Source organism: Aulostomus chinensis, chromosome 20, assembly GCF_037954235.1.
Source record: "Aulostomus chinensis isolate RoL2024-O1b breed Wild chromosome 20, RoL_Achi_v1.0, whole genome shotgun sequence".
Lineage (NCBI taxonomy): Eukaryota > Metazoa > Chordata > Actinopteri > Syngnathiformes > Aulostomidae > Aulostomus > Aulostomus chinensis.
The window spans coordinates 14,918,452-14,942,067 of record NC_141339.1 but is presented as its reverse complement, the minus strand read 5'-3'; the positions used below and the strand labels follow the sequence as shown (position 1 = coordinate 14,942,067).

At 44.0% G+C, this 23,616-nt stretch overlaps 1 protein-coding gene across 10 annotated transcripts in view; it reads right to left on the bottom strand.

Moving 5' to 3' along the window:
• Positions 1 to 23,616, bottom strand: part of sash1a (SAM and SH3 domain containing 1a) — a 258,670-nt gene that overhangs the window by 8,131 nt on the left and 226,923 nt on the right. For 9 of the 10 annotated variants that reach the window (XM_086190199.1, XM_086190200.1, XM_086190203.1 and 6 more), the window contains 13 exons: positions 18,719 to 18,759; positions 18,494 to 18,583; positions 18,307 to 18,419; positions 15,963 to 16,061; positions 10,841 to 10,976; positions 10,330 to 10,751; positions 7,956 to 8,030; positions 7,690 to 7,833; positions 5,616 to 5,748; positions 4,783 to 4,952; positions 4,424 to 4,633; positions 1,493 to 1,643; positions 319 to 447 (listed from right to left, as the gene is read on the bottom strand). In XM_086190199.1, coding sequence (XP_086046325.1) covers positions 319 to 447; positions 1,493 to 1,643; positions 4,424 to 4,633; positions 4,783 to 4,952; positions 5,616 to 5,748; positions 7,690 to 7,833; positions 7,956 to 8,030; positions 10,330 to 10,751; positions 10,841 to 10,976; positions 15,963 to 16,061; positions 18,307 to 18,419; positions 18,494 to 18,583; positions 18,719 to 18,759 — 1,913 coding nt within the window. The remainder of the gene's footprint in view (positions 1 to 318; positions 448 to 1,492; positions 1,644 to 4,423; positions 4,634 to 4,782; positions 4,953 to 5,615; positions 5,749 to 7,689; positions 7,834 to 7,955; positions 8,031 to 10,329; positions 10,752 to 10,840; positions 10,977 to 15,962; positions 16,062 to 18,306; positions 18,420 to 18,493; positions 18,584 to 18,718; positions 18,760 to 23,616) is intronic. The other variant, XM_086190196.1, reaches the window with a different exon arrangement.

Genomic DNA, 23,616 nt, shown 5'->3' with positions numbered 1-23,616 from the left:
GATACAGAATGCCTAAAAGGATGGAGAGAGCGATGAAGAATAAAAGTAGAGAAAAAAGCAGAGGGGTTCTTGCGTATGCGGGCCCAAACTGGTGGAGTAAAGGGTGAGGTTTTGGATCTATGGTGGCAAGATTATCAGGTGCTGGTCCAGAGGAGTGAGATGGGTGTTAGAATGCAGAAGCATGGCAAGAGATGGAGCAGAGGTGGAAGCCCAGAGAGGGAAAAGATGAAGGAGTTGCTGTGGCACAAGTGCAACGTTACACCTGCGCTAGGTCGACGCTAGGCTAATCCCCAGCTGTTTAAGCAAAGCTATCATTACCATTCTCCAGGTTCTCATTGCTCTCGTAGCATCCAGAGTCCCGCGGGGAGTCTCCGACCATGCCCCGACCCTCAGACAGCAGCTTCTCCTGGGAGCCTGACAAGCCGCTACGCTCAGGGTCACTGCTGCCTGGACACACACGCACGAAAACACCACACGGTCATTAAAATAAGGTTTGAAATGTTTCCCACTTGTGAAAGAGGGGTGCGGAATAAGTACGGGGAAAAAAAGAAGAGGGCAGGTTAAGGTGTGTGTTCATAGGAGGTCAGGAGGTGTGGCTCTGCTTGTGCCGCTATGCTAGGTATAGCTTTAAGCATTTCATCAGGTGTGAAAAAAAACAGAAGGTCCCACCTAAAACTTCTCCGGGTGGCAAAATCATGTTGAGCTTAACCGTATGTTTCCTTTTTAACGATAAAGGAACCAGCACAGGGCTTTTCCCACTAACTAACCTCAATAGATACATGTACGACATCTTATTGGGAAATACACTTATTGATCATCATTTTTAATGCCAGGCAAGCAGATAAATACCTTTCTCTCTCTATAGACCACCGGGTGGCTGAACGCTAGTTAGCTTAGCTGCAATGATGCTAGCAGTGGCACAGTCAAGAAACAAGTCTCAAAAGTCTACGATACCTTCTTCTGAGGTATGGTATTATTTTCTATAACAGAACTAGGGCTATGAATGACATTCGTTGTTAAAACAAACAAACAAAACAAAAACGCTGTTAAAATTTTTTTTTTATTTTAGTGTCAGAGTCGTACACAGAACTGCTCTCCTGACTTTGCGCAGTGATTCGACGCAACACCCTAAAAGCCCATGAAATAACAACAATTAGTAATTTTCATCTCTTCTGTTCACAGCAAAAGTCAAGCAAACCCTAGTTCTTTTAATGAAGTCCAAAAACTGTTTCCGAAAAAACAAACAAACAAACTTCGTGATAACTTGTGAGACAGCTAGCGCTACCACCTCACTGCCCGCATCACTGCAGCTAAGCTAACTTGCGGTCAGGTGCTCCAGTGGGGTTTGGAGCTCAGTTAACAAACACACACACACAAGAAGGAAAGAGGACCATCTATCTGTTTCTCTGAAAAAAAGTTGCTTAGTTACTTTAGGTATTGTTTCCAAACTCATAAACACAAATTGGGATAGTGTGTGTTTCAGGCTACTTACTGTCGTACTCCTGCAGCAGCTCCACGGCCGTTAGCAGCACCGCTCTGTGCTGAGGGTCTCTGATGTTCAGCTCATCCAGGTCCTCCTCCTCCAGCAACTTGAACGTGTCCAAGTCCTCATAGCCATTGAACAAGAAAGTGGGCATATGCTCCTGTGAACCAGAGACATTTCAAATGTACTGTAAGAGGTGGAGGTAGTTCAGGAGAAACACTTCTGCACATCATTTTCCATCTACAACGTGTGTTTGTTTTTTAAACCAGTGGTGACTCTACTGCTATAAGTAGTTTTACATTATAATCACTTCAAGCCGTGGCTGATTTACTTATGGCAGCCTCAACTCTCAACACAATTTAAAACTGGGTACAAACTTTGATCCTAGCGTGTTCAATTGAGCTGCTGCAACTTTGGCTAATTAGCTTTGCAAACGAATTAGCAGCATGGGAGTGTTTGGCTTTAATCCCGAATGGTGATCGACATGACAAACAGGGTAGAAGAAGAAAAGCTGCCAATTAAAAGACTGGAACATGAAGACCACGGTGATGACACCGGAGACCGTGCACGACACACAGAAACGCATAGAAGACAAAGATGATATTTGAAAATCAAGAAACGCCCTGTTGGAGTGCACCATTAAAACCACTTTTGAATAATGCTCGGCTCGACATTTGTGTGACACAGACTGTGTTCTGAGTAAAACCATCAATTACAACGGTGGAGTCCGCTGTGGAGAACTGTGTGTCTCTGTTCTGTTTCTACTGGATCATGCAGGACTAAACAAAAGACCACCAACTAACAAAAACACAGGCAGACGGGTCTTCTCACTCACAGAACTTTTTTGTATTTTTGGCTGCTTCAAAACTTAAATATTGTTCTAAATCCAAGGTTTTTTTTTGGGGGGGGGGGGGGGGGGATAGAGTCAAGTGGAAAAACTTGGTGTGGAGATTTTACACTGTCCACAGGCCCAGTGTGTTTGGTATCCTGGCTTGTTGATTCAACCAAAGGTTACATATCCTAACAGTGACCCATCGGATTTATACCAGCTGGTAAAGAGATTTATTGGGTTCGAAAAAAACTGTTCCAATAAAATGTGGAACTGGATTTATAAAGTGACAATTATATCATCCATTTGACTAGAAAATGTAATATTTAATCAGTATTTCATACATTTTTAATGTTGAACTCTTCAGTGTTGCTCTAGCTGGAAATGGAGAATCTGTTTCTCAGTCAGAGTTAAAAGATACGCAGGCTATAGCTACAAATGATCCATGAAATAATCCCTAATCTGTTTCAAATTTATGATAAACTGTTCATAGAATAACAGGGTGTATCACAATTTTAGACCTACAGCTTTATCACAGCCTGCTCAACAATGTGACAGGTTCCTAACGAAAAAAAAGGACCGTTAGTCAAGTTATCTACATGTATTCATAATAATAATAATAATAATAACTTATTATTGTTGAGGTCATCATGGAGAATCGTCTAAAATGATTGAATATGACATCTCATATCGCTGTGAACCGTCCCTGACAGTTTATTGCACCATTTTCCATTTTTGAAACCAACTTGAATGTTTTGCCCCGAATACAAAGTAACTCATATTTTCTGTTTCTGCTGGCGATAAGAATCTGTTACAGAGGCTTGTCAAGTCACAGGCTATGTGATGTCTTTAGTTCCATAGAAGGCACCAAGACGACATGGAGCAGAAGAGGTGTGAAATATTATTCTTGACTGTCTAGGAGCGATGGGTAACTGAAGTAAATAAAACAGAGGAAATGTTGAAATGACTTTCCCAGTCAACACCAGATTTCACTAAACTTTTCCCTTGTTTTCAAAGTTGTTGTTGTTGTTTTTTTCCATGGCTGGAAACATTTTTTTTCAAATATTTGCCAGGACACCTTGGATGCCCTCCTCCTGGAACCGTCAACTTATCGAGGTGGAGGAGAGTGAATGCCCTAAGGACCCTAGCAGTTATGCTGTCGGGCCATTTTAACCCTGGAAAGGTCACCCAAGGCAGACTGGTCCTTGGCGAAGGGCCAGATAAACAACAGTTCAAAAATTATAACAATATTTCCGTTGAACACAAAGCCAGCTAGCTGCCTTAAAACAGATGAGACATTAAGCTCATGTGGTCTGTCGACGCCCAACAATAAATGTAATTTCTGTGTTGACAGGACGCTGCACGACGCGCCTGACAAGATCAAGCCAAGGAACAACCAAGTGGCAACAGAAGCCCTAACCAGACTCGTGCCGAGCTTGAGAGGGCTAATCAACTCTCCACCTCTTGAGAAGAATTCACAGCAACGTGGAAGTTGTGATGGAGGACACTGTTCATTAGTTGGGGTGTGGTTGTGAGAAGGTGGGCGTTAACATTTATGCAACACTGTCACATCAAACACCGTGCGCTCTGCAGCCTGTGTTTGTCTCCGCTATATTTATCTCTGCTCGCCTGCATCTGTAGTCCCTCCATGTTTGGCTACAAGAATATTCTTGGTTACTTTCTTATCAGTTCTCTTCTCCTACTCGGGAACATTTAGACAGTTCCAAATGGTATTCAGATACGGCACAAGACGCAAAGATTGATTCTTGCCTGTAAGACTAAACTGATGGCACAAGAAGTAAGTTTGAGGATGAGTCCCAGTGTGATGATGTAAGGCAGGGCTTCCCAAACATTAGCCACTGGTGGCCGAAAGCTAACTATGACCATCATCATTATTAGTGATTTATATTACATTAAAACATATTTTTATAATGGGGCCTGGAGTAACAATTACAATTATAATAATCTACATTAGTACTAATGAGATTATTATCTTAATAGAAACTTTTTCTTTTTTTTTTTTCATCCTGCAGACCACACTGAACTTTACAGAGGGCCATGCTTGTCCACGGGCGCTACTCTGACCAGCCCCCGGTCTGTTAATATTCTACCTTCAGGTTGATGCGCTCCAGCAGCTCCTCCACAGAGGTCGGTTTGGGCGGTCGGCCCTTCCTCCTCCTCCTCACCGGCCTTTTGGGCTTCTCCTCTTCCTCGCTCAACACATCCACATAGATGAACTTGAAGGTTCCCACTTTGTTGTTGAGCAGACCCATCCATGTTCCCATGGGGGGTTTACTGATGATGTCGATCACATCGCCACGCTGGAAGATGACAAGGACAAGTATCCACTCTCCATTTAGTCCTGGATTCTTAACCAATTGTTACTGCTGTCATCAAGGCAATAAACTCCTGACTGGTGTGATAGAGCACCTCTTTAGTCATGCTACGTTGTCGTAGGTTTGTTTTATACCTTCAGTTTGAGGGAGTCGGTGTCGTAGGGGCTGGGGGTGAAGTCGGTGTGGACGCGGGCACGACCACAGAACGGTCCTCGATAAGGCGGCTCCTCATCATCACCATCCTCCGACTTGACACTTTCTCTGTTACTGGCTGATGAGTCAGTGGTGCTCACAGTCTGACCGCCTGGACACACACACACACACACACACACATACAAACACACACGTGAACACTTATGTAATGTATTAAATAACATCCTGTAAATCCGTTGATGGTGAATGTATAAAAATGTGGAAATGTTTAAGAAACTGCTTTATCTAATGGAACGCTGCTGAAATCGACATGTGGGGATCAGATCGACTTCCTACCTAATTATTCCGGCATGTTTGCCTGTCTGCCCACATGTAAGTGTGTTTGTGCGTGTGTGTGTGCGCGCGTGTGCGCAATGTCTCTGAATCACTGCATGCTTGCCAAGTCTTCACCCAGAACTCAAAATGATGGAGCAGAGATGTGATGGTGAAGACAGGTTGAAGTAATCAGTTGTACTTAAGAGCGTTTCCACCTCTCAGGTCAAAACTCATGACGACAAAAAGGGAGAGTCACGCCATGCCGGCATTCATGTCATACCAACGCAAAGTCTGTTTGTCTATAGGAATTTGAAACACGCAATACACATACACACGAACTGTCTCACACATATGCACACACACACACACACCAAGGAGGAAATGGCTAGCTCCCTCTAGTGTCACACATGACCAAAAACATCTAATTAAGACAGCTGGACCACTCCAAGACTCAAGGTCTATACTCCAGTCTGCCCATGTACGAACTGAAATATCTTACTCATTGAACTCTGTCCGCTAAGTGAGCTGCGTAGACTTTCCACTGAACCTCCAGCCTTGAGTTTGGGCTTCTCCAGAGAGTCTGTGTCAGGCTGGGGGGACTGTGGAGAACTGGGAGCTCCATCTGGACTCGACTGGAAGAAGAAGAGAGAGAAAAGCAGGGTAATGAAAGGACACATACACACCAGAGACACAAAGGAAATGTTGTGCATCGAAGGGCTGAATGAATGTGTGTGTGCGTGTGGGTGTGTGTGAAAAACACTGTGCATGAAATGAACATTTTTAGTCCACTTCAGCTCCAAAAAATGTGTTGCATTATTGTTACTTCCCTTGAAGTTTCACCCTTATTGTGCAGAGTTTGACACACAAGATGGTTTTCATATTCAAATGCTGAACAGGAAACATTTCTCGCCTTACAACTGCATTTAACGAACGCACACGCAAGTGTGATGCGGAAAATTGAAACTTTTTGAGTGCACATATGCGAATACTAGGGATATTTTAACATACTTGTATCATACCAGAAAGCAGGGAGTTCACAAACTTCTGTAAAAAAAATAAAATAAATAAAAAAAATCCAATAATTCCAACTTCCAGAGGCTGAAATACTCATTTTAACACTCACGGCCACGGGTTCTACTGAAAGAACGAACTGAAACACATGAGATCACTGTTACAAGCAGCCAGAATGAGTTTTCTCTGTCACAGGAGCCGGGCTAAAGTCCCTGCTCTCTCACTCTCTCTGCTACAGTGACTTGCCATCACTGAGTGATCCAGGGAGGTGTTGGAACTGCAGGTTCTGTGTGTATAGAAACATCCCTCTGGTGTACCAGCAGCTCTGGAGTTTAGAACAGCTACAGTGACTCACTCTCTCCCAGACCAGACGGACCAGCTAGAGCTTGATTGGTGCTGATACCTTATCCCATTAACTAGCTTATCTCCGATTGTTAGATGTTAAAAAAAACTTACATCCCAATAAACCGGTGACTTTCAGCTACATTTGTATAAAAGCACTCAAAGTTGTTTTGAGTTTATAATGATTTATATTTCTTTCTTTCTTTTTTTTTAACCAATCTCTATTCTATGCCTGTCCAGATTATGAAAATTAAAATCTCAATTTAACTGGACCTTTAAAATCATATTTTATGCTGAAAGAATCCATTTAGAAACCAGATCTTCACTGAGTGAGAAAATAACCTTGTGGTGTTAAACTCTACCCGTTATTCAAAAGCTATGGGAACAAGAAGAAAAAGACATTTTTGACTGGAGTTGGATTTAATGATAAGTGAATGCTTGCGAGCGAAGTTCATAAACTCTGACAGACTGATTAAACATCTACATGATTTGGCTGCTTCATTCATCCACTAGGTGGCACTGCAGTCTATAAAATATCCTGCTTAAATTCATTCTGAGAGGCCAATAATCATTTTTCCTTTTTTGCTCCTTTACAACCCTTAACTCAGTGACTCATGCCGGGATATGTGGGTCACAATGTTGAGACCTCCATGATGGACGGATGTTCATGACACATTCTACGAGGCGACACTGAACAGCGAGGCTGGACAGACCCGCTGGTCAAAGCTGCTACGTGCCCAGAAAAATTAGGCCAGTGCAGCTGAGCCAACCATTATACACTCCAACAGTTGAAGTCTCCATTTCCTGAGAGCGAGCCTGGGGGAGACTTGCATCACTCAATGAGCTCAGCATGTAGCACACACTCCACCCTCCGTGCCGGACCCAGGGAGAGCACAGCAGGGAGAGACATCCAAATGTGTGCGTTTCAGAGCAGCTCTGTGTTTATTCTGTAACTAACACAACTACACCCACCCACTCACCGCCTGTGGACAGAATATGTGGCCCAGAGTGTGAAAACATCCTTTAAAATGTTTGCAGGACACAAGGAGCTTTTATTTCTTTACAGATATGCTTGGCTAACTGTTTCTTAGGATTATATACAGATTTGATGTGTTAGCTGCTACATTTCAAATAAGGTTTGACTTTATACATATGCACACATCATTCTCCACGGGGAATGTTTATTCTTATTTGATGCATTCAAGTGTGTGTGTTCTAACCTGCTCAGACAGAGAGCTGCTGTACTTCTTGGACATACGTTTCCTCATCGTCTCCTTGACTGATTTGACCTTCTTGCCCAGTGAGATCCGTGATGTAGTGGGCGATTTAACCACTTCTCTGTATATGGCCTCTTGCTCTTTATTCTGCAGGATTAAGGGTAAAGCAGGAGGATTGAGCAAGAGAGGGAAAGGGCGAAGGTCACAAAAACAAAGATGGAGGAAGAAACGAGCGAGTGATTTAGTGCGACAGGAGAGATAGCACTTACGTTGCCCTCTGAGCCCGTGTTGACCACATGGAGGGAGCGATTAGACAGGTCGAAACCTCCGAAACTACACGTTCTCTGTGTCAGGGGGAAGGCAAAAAACAGTCAAATGAGTCACCCTTGAAAAGTCACGTTAGAGCGATTCCCCATCCACACCCACCGAGGGCTCAACTAAGTCACAGTGATTCATGCTTGGCACAACACAGGCAGCACTTTGACTGATGTCCATGGGTATATGATTTGTTTATATGTATCGCTATACATGAGGGGGCATGATGTCATATGGGACTGTGGACAGCCAAAAGACATGATGTAACATAGATTATTATATGATCTTCTGTTTAAATTAGTGAGTTACTGCATGGTCCCAAGCAAATGAGCTGTTTTATGGGCCGTAGGGAGCATGCAGTCAACTCTGCAAATGTGGTTCGTGTGGTTTGGATCTCAGGAGAAAATACTGGACCAAAATTAAATTAAAGTCTTTTGATGAGGCTAAATTTTCAATTGTGTTTTACATGTAGGCTGATGCAAACCGTCTGGTGGTTAATTATGCAAACACACACAACACATAGGTTGGTTGCTTATGTTATTCTCATCAGAAAAAGTTTTTTTTTTCTGCTGAGAGGACAAGGTGATATGGAGGTTTTCCTTGACTTTGGAGGTAAAAGGCAAGATAACGGCAGACACAAAGAGGGAGCTATGAAATGAGGAGAGAAAACATCCAGGGTTGTATTGCTGAACTGGCTTAGATAGTATAGATCCTCTCAAAACTCTGCAGTAGATCACACACAAACATGCAGACACATACATGTATCTGCCAAAAACCCTCAAGAGAGGCACTTGATGGTGTTCCTCCTCTGTTTAAAAAGCCATTACTCCTCAACTATTTGACTAATCCCTCCGAGCGTGAAGACATTGCACTCGGAGAGGTTTTTTTGTTTGTTGATATATCAGATGTCCACAGCTGCAGTCCCCATCACAACTTCCCAGGAAAAGAACAATTTTGCAGATCAAGCGACGTCCAAAAAAGGATGTGATGGTAATGTTCGATGGAATGGACATGCACCCAGAAAAAAGAAAAAAGAAAAAAAAATCCAAAAGGTAATTATAAGAAAATAAAAAAATCTGCAACAATAGAGGCATGGGCCAAAAAAGAACACGAAAAGCCACAACAGAAAAAAGTGGGTTCGGAGATTGTTTGAATGAGAACGACCTCACTAGTACACGATAGGATTCAGGTACCCTCAAAGCTGCAGGATAGCTCTACTGCATAACCGCTAAAGGATGTGTCATTATGAAATAAGTACAGTCTTACAACATGTTCCTTTCTGCGAGCATCCTGTGTCGTGGGAACTGTAAGGACCATTCACGTAAAGGGGCTGTTCATGGAACATATCCGTGAGGCAGTGCAGTTCTAAAGATGAACACCTACAAGACTGTGGAAGGTCTCCTCTCCTCACAGGGATCGGTGTGACTGCATTAGCGCACGCGATCTTCAGGGATCTGACATTTATAAAAGGCACCGCTGCTGTAACTTAACCTCCTGAGTGGGGCACTTCCATAATCATTTCATATTCAGCTCTAATAAAAAAAAAAGTATGAAGCCAAAGTCATTCCTTTAAAGGTCATGGAAGATATGGCGTTCCTCTAAGGCGATTACGTCAGGATAGATAGGCTATGGATGGTGATATTTGACCTGTCATGTCTCGTGTTTGTGCGTTTCCTGCGGCTTTACCTTAAACCTTGGAGCTATTCTGCAACTTTGAAGTACACAGACTCCTGCTCACACGAGGCGGCCGATTTAAACCTCATAGGCTAAACTCACAGACTTCTGTTGGATGCGTAAGAGCACACGCTTGGTGCAGCGGTCCACGCTGGCCGCCCACTTCCTGTCCGCCTCACGATCCTCCTCCAATAGACAGCGACGCTCAGCGCGGCTGAGGGTCACAGGGCGGACCAGTTGGGCCCAGTTGAGGTGACCATACAGGCTCCGTTCTACCACATAGGTGATGTTCAGCTCACTGACTGCAGTTCGACCACGCAGCCTGCGAGAGGGGAACACCCAGCTCCCTCCCCCGCCAAAACCTTTTGATTTGGCTACATCACTGCGGGCGGGGGAGGAGGGGGTGACAGACAAAGGGGAGACAGGGGTCTTGGTGTTGCGTGAACGCTGGTACAGTAGGTGCTTGGTGGAGTAGGCATAGTTGGGGTCTGGTTTCCGGTGGGTCCAGCTGCCGTGGTGCCTGCTGGTGGGATGATGTTTAGGGCTGCCTGGTGGATCATCATCCAGGGTAATCAGGAGGCGGGACTGGGCGTGGGGTTTAGGGCGAGGTTTGGTGAGGCCGTAAAAGGCGTAGAGGGCCTCGTTGTTACTTACCCCGTGAGAGATGGAGCTCAGGGCCTTCCTCATCTCGCCGTCAGTCGTGGAACGTGACAGCTTCCCCTCTTCGTCCAAACCACATCCATCCAGTTCTGAGAAGGAGGACCCACTACCTCCCACACCGGAAATGGAGCCTCCTAGACCCCCAGAGTTGACTGGATTTCTTCTCGGGGGGCGGATTAGGCCGTGGGTACTGGAGGACTTACTGAAGGTTTTAACCAGTTTGTGTCCAGACCAGGTGTCCAGGCTGCTGGAGGAAGGCGAGGTGGTCAGACTGTCTGTGTCTCCATCCACAGACAATTGATCATGGGTGAGAGAGGGCAGAGAGGCCTCCTGGGGTAACAAGGGCTTCTTCAGGACCCCCGTATACAGAGCTGTGTTGTCGTCACAGGTCGGTGGTGACTCTAGATTCAGAAAATCTAGAGGAAGAGCATAAAAAAGTTTGTTACTCTGGAGTATTAAGACATTGGTACATGAGGTATCTGTGGGTTTTTTCAGTCAAACAAACCTTCAGAGCCATGTTTCTTGCCCTCTTCCACCTTGATGAGTTTCTTCCTGACACGACGTGTGGAGTTAACCAGCTTGTGAAGACGTTTAAACTTCACTGAGTCCTCCGACTGCTCATCGTCTGACTGTTCCCGAGACTGGCAGGAGAAAGAGAGGAAGAGTGAACGTTGTGGATGGACGAATGGAATCCTAGAAAAGACAACTGGAGCTATGATTAAGGCATGCACAACGCACTTGAAATGTATGGAGAATATCTTGAATTGATTTGATCATAATAAAAGGAGACAAATACACCATTGTGGTTTTGAGCATGCCATTATAATGCAACACATGAGAGCGTCGTTTAAGGGTGGAGTCAAAGTTAGTGAGGTGAGAAATGGATGGCACAAAGCATTGTGGGAAGTACCTTTTTTATAGATAACCGTCGAAACAATGAACCAAGTGACAAATGAATCAGTACAATGAGAGGACTATTTGGCGTGAATGCAAGGACGCTGGTCGCACATTTATTTTTGGATACTGCTTTTAAATTCTCTGTGTAGTGGAAGGGTTCATCACTGTCTCACACACACACACACACTTGATTATCAGTCAGAGCACACCCATAGTAAAGCTGTCCAAGCTGTGTGTATATGTATGTGTGAGAGAGAGAGAGAGAGAGAGAGAGAGAGAGAGAGAGAGAGACTTGTTAGGGCCTCTGTGTGGTGATGATGACAATGACCCATAATAAAGACTGCCGAGCTGGGAGCACTGTCATTGTCACGGAGCTCAAACAGCTTAATTTGTTTCCATTGGTTTCCACAGAAACGCTACATCTCTGGTCTCGCTCTGCCAGCTCCATGGTTGAGGTTGACTGCATGGCTCACAAAGCCTCACACAGGCAGACACGCACACGAGAGAGAGAGAGAGCGAGCGAGAGAGAGACAAGGCCAGGCTCGGCTCTCTGTCTGATAATGTCCAGCTCTATCCTGCAGCTCGAAGCTAACAAGCAAGAAACCGCTTAATTGTAATCGTTGAGTTTCAACCACAAGCCTGGCTCCAAGGCCACTGACATACAGCAGGGATGATGTTAATAACTGTGGCTTGGAACAAACAGATCTGACACTGTTCATAAATTCTCAATGGCACCACATCACCTCCGACTCCTGCGGGCTTGCAAACATCAACGATCGCCAAGTTAGGAAACACCGACCACGGTGCCATTCTAAAAGACCGTTCAATCAAACCAGTCCAAATTCTCCAGCAATTCCAGAGGTGTGTAATCAACTCTGAGGTCCTCTAATACATCGACCCAGCAGACCGGAGCAGACCCGTTCATTTGGGCTCTCAAAGACCGCAGAAATAGGTTCTGAAAACTCCAGTGTCCCTCATCCCAAATCCTCTTTGTCAACCTCTTAACTAAACCACACAATTCTGGCTTCAGTGAAGACTCCTTCAACTTTCCATTTGCCCTGGACAATGCCTACATTATTAGCTTCCAACTATATAACAAAATAACAAGTACCTGGCAGAGAGAATTGATAAAGTAGACAGGAGTGAGGTTAGATTGCAGTGCAGACTGGGATTTTGGAAAAACATAAAGAAAAGCAGTATCTCATATGAAATCACTGACTGTTATGGACAAAGCAGATTTAATAAATTAGTTGAGAATAAAGAAAAAAATTTTTTTTTAATGCCTTATGCTGTTTATTGGTTTGGAGCCTAAGGGAGAACAGGATGAGGACATGATAAACTCAGACCCGAGAGACACCATCCACCCATGGGACCACAAAAACAGGACAAACAACCTGCACAGACAGAAGAGTCCAACATATGGGGACATGAATCAAGCCAGGCTGAAAGGTGGCCGCTGCCATCAAGGTCAAAGCAACAAATCCGTGCCAGAAATTTCCATTTCAATTCACAAAGAAATTTATGGATCATTCCATTTTAGACATGCACATGGACTCCATGTGCACCACTCCATAACAATACCACCCTCGCGGTAGAAATTAAGGTTCCCATGTTCCAACAAACACAGCCAGACTTTTAAGAATTCTTATCCTTCTCATGAAGTAAAGAGCATCTTACCGGATCTTTTGGGGATCAATATTTTGCATCCGACAAGAACAAACCCTCCAAATCCATCCCTCCTCGACCACAATGTCAGAAACACTCGTGACATCTGAACATGTCTGTAGACGCAACCCGTTGGGGAATTCAGCTCAGACGAATGAACGACTGTTTGGAAGTGCCGTGTGGCGCAGCTCGGAGAGAAATGCGTGTTGTGCACGGAGAACAATCCCAGTATTTGAGCGCCTCTGACCCTGCCTTGGCCCCCACATCGCTAATGGCCAGTCTTGGAATGTTGGCCGTGATCACCAAGGGAAGACAGACCGTAGACAGACAACATGTATGCTACTGCATTGATGTCAGCTCCAAGCATGTACTGTATATCATGTCTGCATAGAGAATGCAGAGACAGAAAACTATTTAAAATGGAGAATGACCTAATTCCATTCATTACCAGGGAGAAGGGGCACTACTTGACACCGATAGAGGCCCCAGCAGAGTAGAAATATTTCCTGAAGTGGCCAATTTTGGAACTTGGGGGCAAAGGGAAAGAAGCTGCCCCCCTTTCAGGGCCTGGAGGGCAAGTAGAAAGTTTTTATCTTCTCTCTCTTTCTCTTTCCTCATGTTTCCTTTCCGCCTCAAGCCTTTAAGTTTTTTTTTTTTTTTTTTTTGCCCCTCAGAACTAAGCTGTGTTCCTCCAAACAATAATCCTTCAGTAAGCCTTCGCCTGGTGTGTAACAGCCCGATCAATCAATCTTGTCCAAAAGGAAATGAGCTGATGGTAACTGAGGGATATGAGGCACGTCAATCAGAAATCTCATGTACAATTAATGGCATGTCATGTAATGAATGATATCATCTCATATAGATGATATCATTAAAATGACCTGAAGAAAGGGGTTCATAAAGGTTCTTTTCTAAAAGAACTGATCTGATCTCCTTGCATTCATGAATGTAAACCATAAAATAATCCTTGACTTTGACAACAAAAACATGAAAAATGCAGCACAAAGTGGATCAAAGACAAGAGCCCACGTTGTCGTATTTAGAAATTAGCAGCATAAAAATAGATATATTAGTCATGTGGAATTTTTTCATTTGGATAAACTCACATCCTGTTTGAAAAAAAAAGTGGGTCAGTGTGTGTCAGACTGTATTATTCCCACATGATGCCACATGGTTCAAAACTAATGAAAAGTGGCTGTGACCTACATTTAAAAAAAAAAAAAGCCAAATGAATGTATACTAACGAAAACACAAACAGTAAAGTGAGACAGTGGACTGTAAACACAAGTGAATATACAGGATGTGATTGTCTGAGCTCCAGCTCCTCCATACAGTATCCTGAAGACTCTTCAGGGGTACCGGGGGAAGTGTGGAGGTCTTTTCCACAAAGATCACAGCTGACAAATCACTGCTGACTGAAGACTGTGTTGCCTCAGAGAGGAGGGGGGCGGGGGGGGGGGGGTTGTTTAGTCTGACACCTGCAATCCACTGGGAGCAGGTCCATGAGGTGGCTTTGTTCTGTCATCCGCACAGCTTCACATCCCACTGGGAATATTTCCCAAGTGGGGTGTTTTGTTCTCCCATTTTTTTTGTTGTCTTCTACCGTGTAAGATGGCTTCAAAGTTACATGGTTTCCTTTTTGTCTGTTCAACTGAGTTTGCTTGTGACTGAAGTAATACAGTTAAAGCTACTGTACGGAACATTTGTCTCCATCTTCAGCCAGTGACAGCTGGCTTACGCCCCATGGCTTGACTGTTAGCATACTCGGTTGTTGCCATTTCACCTGTAAAACGGTGGTTAAATTGCTTTGAGCCTCACACAACCCCCTACACAGGACCCCGCTTCACTCTCAGAATTGGAGATGGTCTGATAGAAGTTGAAATGTCTAGAAGAGCTGCACAAATGAATTATTTATCCACATTTATGTTAGCAGATGGCTAACTGGAAGCTTGGTCTACATGTAAATGCTGAGTGTTCTCATAAATGCATACGAGCAGAGCTTCGGTCCACACATGCAGCATCCAGAAAACAATGACAGCTTTACCTGGCTGCAATGAGCTCAAGAGGCATAGTCAGAACTCATCTGACGCAGGGGTGCTCATTTATATCTGAACCCAGGATGATGCACTGAAGCTTTAGCACATCAATAAACATCAAACGTAAGATAGAGCAGTTTTAGATGTTAAAATACATTAAACTTCAAAATTATTTCATGGTATCTATTCTTCCTATGAACAAGAGATGCTTCTTTAATTAAAATTATGCTCCACGCTGTTACTGTGTCTTCACCTTGTGTTTTAACTACTCGCTGCAGCTTGTTGGCGTAATTTTTAAGCAGAACAGAGTGGAGTACTGCTTCTTGGAAACGTCAGAAAAATGCTGTGGCATGTTGGGTCAAGAGTGGCTACGTTCGTGTCCCTGCCGGGATCAAGAGGCACCGACTCCACTCGCCTTTCCACAAGTTGCAATTACCACTCATAGGTAGAAACGGAGCAGGCCTACATTTCCATTAAACTATACTCATGACTATTAAGGCTAATAAATGGGGATGAAGTTCATATAACCTGAAGATTACTTGACAGAAGTCTGTCACCGCTGGAGCTCACGTTTACCCCGAGGGCAGCTTGGCAGCTGAGGACCCACAGAGGTAAAAGCCCACTGAATTCTAAGGCACATGACATGGTGGAGAGACTGCATGTCCAAACAAAGCATTTATTGTAGATCGCTCAGTAGCTGGAGAGCAGAAAGAGAAGGGGAGGAAAAAAAGTGAGAGAGTCGTAGAGTGAAGGTAGTTTATGGTCTGGCGTTATAAAAGTGTACAATATGTTACCATACAGGAATCTGATTGATGGATGGTCTTCTTTAAAAAAAAAAAAAAAAAAAAAGCCACCAAGCTAAGGATTACTAGTTGAGTCTACTGTATAAAGAAACAACACCACACACCTCCATACACACACTCTGAAATCAACAGTCTGTAATATCAAACTGAAAGGTGAGAGTGGTTGAGATAGGAATGTTAAGGGTTTTCAGGGTGGGGTTGGGTAGGGTGGGGTGGGGGTACTTACATTGCAGTTTGAGGACTGGTTTAGATTGGGTGCAGATCCTTCAGTCCACTCTGCAGTGTCAGAACTGCTGGACTGTCTGCTGCGCTCATACTCCTTCAGCTACGTGGAGAAGAAGAGTTTAGAGAGGCAGAGGAACAGGGCGGGACCACCCACTCTCACCCAGCATGCCATGGCTCTACCCAATACTGAACATCAAAATCCATCTTGCATATATGCAGACAGACAAGCACGCGCACGCACGCACACACACACACACACACACACACAGCTCAACCAGTGATGTAGTGGTGAAAAAACATACAGTAGCTTGAGGCTGTCGGAACTTAAAAAATAAGGTGCATTACTGATTCAGGAAAGCCCTGGCTTTTCAAAATGTTCCCATCTTTGATGTGAGAGGCGTGACTTTTTGTCATAAAGATTTATGTCCGAGTTTCTCAGGAGACATAAATCTTACCTCATACATTTTAAGTCCTCGGACAAGAGCTGGAGATTAGGGATGCAGCAATTGTAAAAGTCTGGGACGATTGTGACAAGAAAAAAAAAGTCACCACATCACAGTGTGGCAGGCGGATGGTGCAAACCAAACTACGAAGAGGAAAAACTCCTGCACAGTGTCATCATCAATCATCCAATCAGAGGGCTGAAATTGGTTTGACTGGTAGAGGATGATTCAGGCAGCTCCTGCATGTGTGTGTGTGTGTGAGTGTGTGTGTGTGAGAGAGAGAGAGAGAGAGAGAGAGAGATTCTGCCCGTATATCTTGTGAAGGTCAGACGGACAAAAATGTTGTGAAAATAAATAAATATTGCAGCAGTAAATGAGACAGCGTGCAGGAGATTTTCCTATTCACTGAAAATAATAACTGGGCTGATAGCTGCTGCCAGTGCCAATGGGTTTATTTTGTTACTTATACCCCTAATAAGGTAAATAAGAAACGGTCAGGACAATTAGGTCATCAGCCCTTTATGACATCATACGTAATATATCTATTAATGAGCACAAATGAACGCATGAGCATCTACCAGTATCTTATACCCTGCACATACAGTGCACGTGTTGTAGTGTAGTTTGTGTCGACCTACGAAGGAAAAAAAAAGCCGATTGCTTCCTATCTCGGTGTGAGCAAAGGAGGAATCGCCTTTTTTTCTGATCAAACTCACTGCGGACCGAGCAGCTCAGTTTGTGGCCGAGACGACAAACAGCAGCCGAAGTTACTGGCCACTCGTTGCATGCGGGTGGTAGAAAACACCGCATTTACATAGATTTTACTTGAACATTAATGCGAATCAGAGCTGGAGCTGATAAATACCTGAATGAAGGAGGGAGTGAATGCTGATTGTACCCTGTCCTATTGCAGATAAAAGCCAGATGTTAGCAGGGCTTTTATGACCAGAGGGAAAGCATCTTTCCTTGCAGACAGGCAGCCAACCCAGCAAATACTGGCCAAACCTGATTTGGGGCTGACTACTGTTTACATTTTTATAGGATTTGTAGTCCACTACATTGCTGGACGTACACTACATACAACTGTTTAGGCATTAAAGAAAACCAATACGATGCTATCGGTCAGTGATGCACACTCATTTAGGACACACAAGCACAACAACAGTTTGAAAAAAAATTAATTATTCACAAGGGTTGATTATTGATTGGTACGTCTGAGTATCAATTCATGAAGAGAGAAGCTGAGATCACGGTATTGGACGAGAGAAAATCAACGTTCTTGAGGGGGAAAAAAATGTGAAGGAAGATCATTAACATCTGCCTTGTGCAGAGCAATCCAGCACTGGAATGCCGCTGGACGGTCATGCCACCCATAAGCAAGGCATAGTAAAAGGTGATTGACAGGAAGAAAAGAGGGAAGATAAAGGGAGAAGTAGAGAAGGAGAACACCCAGAATGAACTGAAAGGGATTTCAGGGAGAGCCCGGTGAGTATCCACCATGTCCACCTAGAAAGAACAGCCACTGTGCACCAAAACATCCCATCAACAGATGGAGCTGTTGAGTAACAATCCATCAATCCTGCAATTATGAGCTCAGTTATAAACCCACACACGCTCCAAGAGATCACACCCGCAAATCCCCTTGTGAACCTTTGGAAACACCACTAGTTCTAGAGCATGTTGTGTAAAAAAAAAAAGGACATCGCAAAATTAAGATGCGAGTTTTCATAGGGGTTAGTAAGAGTTAGTCATTTTAGTAAGCCAGAGCAGGCATAGATTGGAGTCCAAACCAGGATAAAAAAGGAGGATTATGGGTTTTTCATGGGAGGCTACAGACTGGCAGTCTTAAGGGGAGGGATGAAAATGGGGTTCAAGATGAGGAGGCGGGATGGAGGCTCCTACCCGAGCCAGAGCTTCTTCTACAGTGATCATCTTCTCTTTCACCATCATCATCAGCTGGATCCGTTCCTCATCGCTCATAGTAATCTCGCTGGCCACGTAGCCGATATCCTCTCCTAAAGGGGGGGCAAGGTGAGTCAAACAATCATGCAAAATCTCTTCGGCAATTCACAAATGGTGTCGAACAAACCTTTGGATGTCTGTCGCACGACGGGTTTGTGCTGAGACTTGCGGAAGTTCTGCCAAAAAGATTTGTTCTTCTTCTTGTTGTCCCATTTACCTAAACAGAAGGCAGAGTCGGTCACATGGAGGATAAGTATTCACCTGAATAAACATCAAGATTTGGTTCAATTCTGTTTCTGGGCTTGGGGGAAAAAAAAAGAAAAAAGATTTGCACCAGTGCCTCTCATCTTACCTCCAGATCCATCTTCAGAGCTGGATTTGTGCAGGGGCATTCTAGAGAAACCGAGAAATAACATAAAATATCAGAAGACAATCTTTGCAGCACTTCAAAGCACATTTCTTCTAACGAATGTAGATTTTTGGCAAGGCAGGCTGCAGTTATGTCTGTTCACCACGTGGGGTCACTAGTGGCACTACAGTAAAAGTGAACTGTGTTCCTGATGCTTGGCAGGGCCAGATGAAGGTAATACCAATAATTTACAGAGCACCTGAGAGGAGAAATTAACATGGATGAGGAGGAGAGAAGGCAACGAAATGAGGCTGAAGAATAAAGGGGGAGAATACAAGGAAGAGAAGGAAAGAGAGATTCGGGAAAGAGGAGGAGGAAAAACCGCAGGGCAGACTCAGCCTGTTTGTGTTTCCACTTCCTTCCACAGGATAGACAGTCACGAGGATGACAAGGGGGAAGAGTGGAAGAGGGAAAAATGGAAAGTAAAAAAAAAAAAAAAATTAGAACCTTCCAAAATAAACAGAACTAAGGGTACAAAATAACAGCTCAAAGGCTGCTTATGAAATTATACTCCAATCATAAGGTAAGCATGAACAGCCTTGTCCCACTTTTCACTCGAGTTCAGCACTCTTTAGGGCCATGGCTGGGTCTCGCTTGTTGTGAGGGAGGACATACACTCCATCATTAAGCAATCCATTGCTGTCTCCTTGACAAAAAAAAAAAGGGGAGGTGTGGGGGCTTCAAATTTTTCAGATTGGGTTAAATGGGTTGAGTGAAGATGGTTAACAGACAGTGAGGCTTCGCGGCAGACTGTACCTGTGTACACCGGCCTACAGGTGTGTGTAGGTGTGGAAGTAACAGGGAAAACTCTTCAATTAGCTCAACAAAGAGGAACAAATCCAAGTGGGCAAGGAAGAGAAGACCCTCTGAGGCGTATTACGACAATCTCTCTGCTTACAGCATGACAGCCGTCTCTTTGAGTGCCTCTCACTTGCGCGCACTCTAAACAACCGAGCAAGTGGTCATGTGACTGCTAAGGCATGCGATGAGACAAGCGAGGGAAGTAAACATTGTGACAGGATCAAAACAAAATGAACAGGTCACTTCCCTCTTCTCTGGATAAATGTGTGTTGTTCAGACACGGCAGCCCTCTCTTGGTGCAATGGGAAATCTTCATGCGGCTTAAAGCTGGGCTACCATGGCAACATAATGAGATGCTAATTGAATGGAAGCCTGCATGGTTTGCCCCACTGCTCATCCCCCTCTCAGATAGGCTAGGTCCTGAGCTAATGCTAATAGAACTTACTCAATGGAAGCTTTTCTGTGGCAGGGCTGCACCCCCTTTCCTCCTTGCTCTATAAATTAGCCTCCGGCGCAGTGCACACATGCATACACACACATCTGCATGCTCGCACACTTTAAAAAGCGCGTGAATGACTTTGGAAAGGAGTGTCAATCCAGCATTGTGCGGCAAGGCAATTTAATTGGTTTAATCTTAGATCTATGGCTTCCTTTTCTATTTGAATCCTAGCCTTTGCATTGAGTCGGGACACTTAACTGCCTTTTGCCTCATTAGCATAAGAAGCTAACTTGCCAATTTGGGAATAATATAAAGCTGGTTATCTCAACTTTGGAGAAAACTGGAGGACATGAAATGCCAGGGTTCATCTCTGTGCGCGCGACTACCTCCACAAGTGTTCGTGATCACATTACCAGCCAAAGAGGTTATGTTATTGGTGGTCTTTGTATGGCTTTAAACAGGATTACACAAAAAGGACGAAGCTGAATTCTAACAGACTTTGTGGAAGAATGTAGCAGGAGCCAAGGAGCAACTCCATACATTTTGAGGAAGGTCTGTTTTACAAAGTGAAAAATGGCTTTTTTTTTTATACTGGGTTTACCAGTAAATTGGCCTTGGCTTTCCAAGTGCCAGCTAGCAGCTAAGGATGTTGTTCAAGCTGCAAAGAAGCAAGTGAGGAATGACACAAAAGCATACACAGTCAAAGTCTCCAATGAACACTGGCTTTTTAAACATCAGAAACCTATAAACTAGGCTACACAGTTGTGTGCCTTCATGATAAGAGCCTGTCACAGAGACCTTTGACCCCTCATTTTTTTTCTGATCATCTTTGAGTCCAAGAGGAAATCTGAGCAGAATTTGAAGAAATTCTCTCAATAGATTTCAAAGATATGGTTTAAATGGTAAATGGGGCATACGGACGGATAACATAAAACCATGATGGCCAACAACTTTCCCCGGTACAGAGGCACAATAAAGACTGAACATAACTGAGTGTGCAGCAATAATCCACAATGACTTACGGATCTAGAACAGCTCCTGGCCTGTGGGACAGAGATACTGCCAAGGAAAGGTGATGAAGTTGCAAGTAGCAAGATGCAATTTCTGTTTCTTACCCATGGATTATACTCTACTTGTCGTTAATGTATGTATGTGTGTATTAAGACAGGCTGGTCACCTGATCCCCGTGTTCTAATGGACACAATGGAAGGTGATGACCCGGTGTGACAGTGTCAGTGTTCTCAGGAAAAGCAGAGGAATGATGACTGCAGGGTCATGCAAGAGGTCAGAGGTCACATGGAATCATGCATTCCACACAAATCAACCATCTTCTGTTCAACAATGCATGACTATTTTACATACACACTTTCTACTGTGCCCTCCATTCTTCAGCAAAAATCAAGTGGTAAATATGGAGACGAGGCATTTAGTTTGCAAATATCACTCACAAAGCGCTGATTACTGGTTTTGGAGCTGCTAATCATCGCCTTGTATCTTGTGTCTGTGCAGATGTATGCTTTCATCAACATCCATTTACCCTTGTTGTTAACCTCACTGATAAGTTTGCTGCCCCCCTTTTGTAACAATACCCACCAATCAATCACCATCCAAAACAGGAAGTCCCCAGCTTGAACCCTCCAGCCTTTGCTGTCATCACTATTTACATGTAAGGCATTATGAGAACTGTGCCCGCCTCCTGCCAACAATGTGATGAAGAGCGAGACGGACGGGGGTGGTGGTGGGGGGCGCAGCCCAAGATCAGGTCTGGGTAATCTCCTCTGGGTGCTATTGTCTGGCAGAGGGGTGATGATAGGAGTATCCGTGTATGAGGCTGTGTGTGGGAAATGTTTCTGAGAAATGGAACGGGCTTTTCTATAAAGTCAGCCTGCACATGATAAATCACTTTACCTGAAAGCCATTCACAACGATGGTGAGTGACAATAGGAGATGTAATTGAAAACAGGGTTGTGAGAGAGGGGAGATGGACTCGAAGGGACAGTTTCTTTGGTCAATGGAGGGATGAGATTGAGGTCATATTTGTCCCAATGCATGAAACCTTTACAGAGTTTAAATCTTGTCTTAACTGACCACTAGCGGTTTAACTTCTCACCTTGCTTAAGCACAGGTATTACCCCATCTGGGTGTGGTTAAAGGTGTAACAGAACCTAGCTCTGGCCAGAGTCCCAAATGTCGCCCCAATGAGGGAAATACAACACTATTTTCAGTCAGGCATATTTCTTTCTTTTTTTTTTTTTTTGATGAGAGGTTAATAAGGAGATGTGCCATCTAATTTTCACACCAGAAATGGATTTGGAGCCTCTAACAGAAAGAAGAAATAGAGGAAGTGACAGAGGTGACGACAGGTGAATAAAAAACTGTTCCATTAGAGATTAATTAAGGTGATACCATGTCTCATGAAAGTCAGAGAGAGAGTCAGAGAGAGAGAGAGAGAGAGAGGGTGAAAAAGCAAATGAGGCCTAGAGACCGAAAGAAACCAGACTGACAGGAAGAAGATAGAGAATGGTAGATTCTGGGCCTCTCACGAAGAGCCGAGAGACGTCATTCCCAAATTTGGCATCTGGTTCCCATCATCCTTTGTCTGTGCAGCATATACAGCAATGGGAGAAGAGATCATGTCTGTGGTATGCGCTTCCTCTGCTGCACGTGGCTGTCACATGAACATTACAATTCCACCAGGGTCACATGGAGGTGATCGTCAGAGAAACATGGCAAATAAAGAAAACACAGGAATAAAAGGTATGATCTTTCCTGAACCGCATAAAGGAATATCTAGCATTTAGCTTTTGCACACGGGGACTGGAATTCTACTTGGGTTCCCTATTATGATGGTGGTTTATCCATTCACTCTTCGACACCAAATTCATATGAAAGCAATGCTTCACTTTTTTTTTCTTTAAATCAGGACATCCAGGACATATCAGAACATACAACAATAAGAATTTGACCCCGTACAGCCTACGATGTGATGCCCGGTAGAACCTCACCCTCAAAACAAGAGGTACTGATGCCCTCATTTCCAGAACTCCCACTGTGTGTACGGGATCACGCACTGAGGGGAGACCAGTCATCTTATATTGACCAAAGTCAGCCAATCAACAGTCTGACCAACAATTGGTCAGACACACCAGCCACTAGCTGCTCAGTAGGATACAGGTGGAGAAATGGTAAAATCAAGTCACGAGCAGCAAAGACGCTTGCATTCTGCACTTGCTCTTTAGTTGGAATAATCTAAAGCGTCATCTGCAAATACATGCACCTTAGTTTGAAGAGAAGCTCAGTCTCTGCCAGGACTAAAGACTTCAATATTGTCCATTGTAAGTCATCAATACTCAGTTTTATTAAAACCTTGAGTCTGCATTCACTCTTGTTGAACAAGAGACTGTTGCTGGCCATATTTTCTAAGTTTATAACCGTTCGGTTCCAGATCAGAGCTATCTTGCTGCTGCCTGGGGATGTTATTTCCCAATAGCCATAAGTTGTGAGGGTCTTCACATCGAGTCCATAGAAATTTGTAGTCAATACATTAGCTTTCACGCAATTAGAAACATCCATCCGTTTGATCCTAAGTTCCCCAATATTT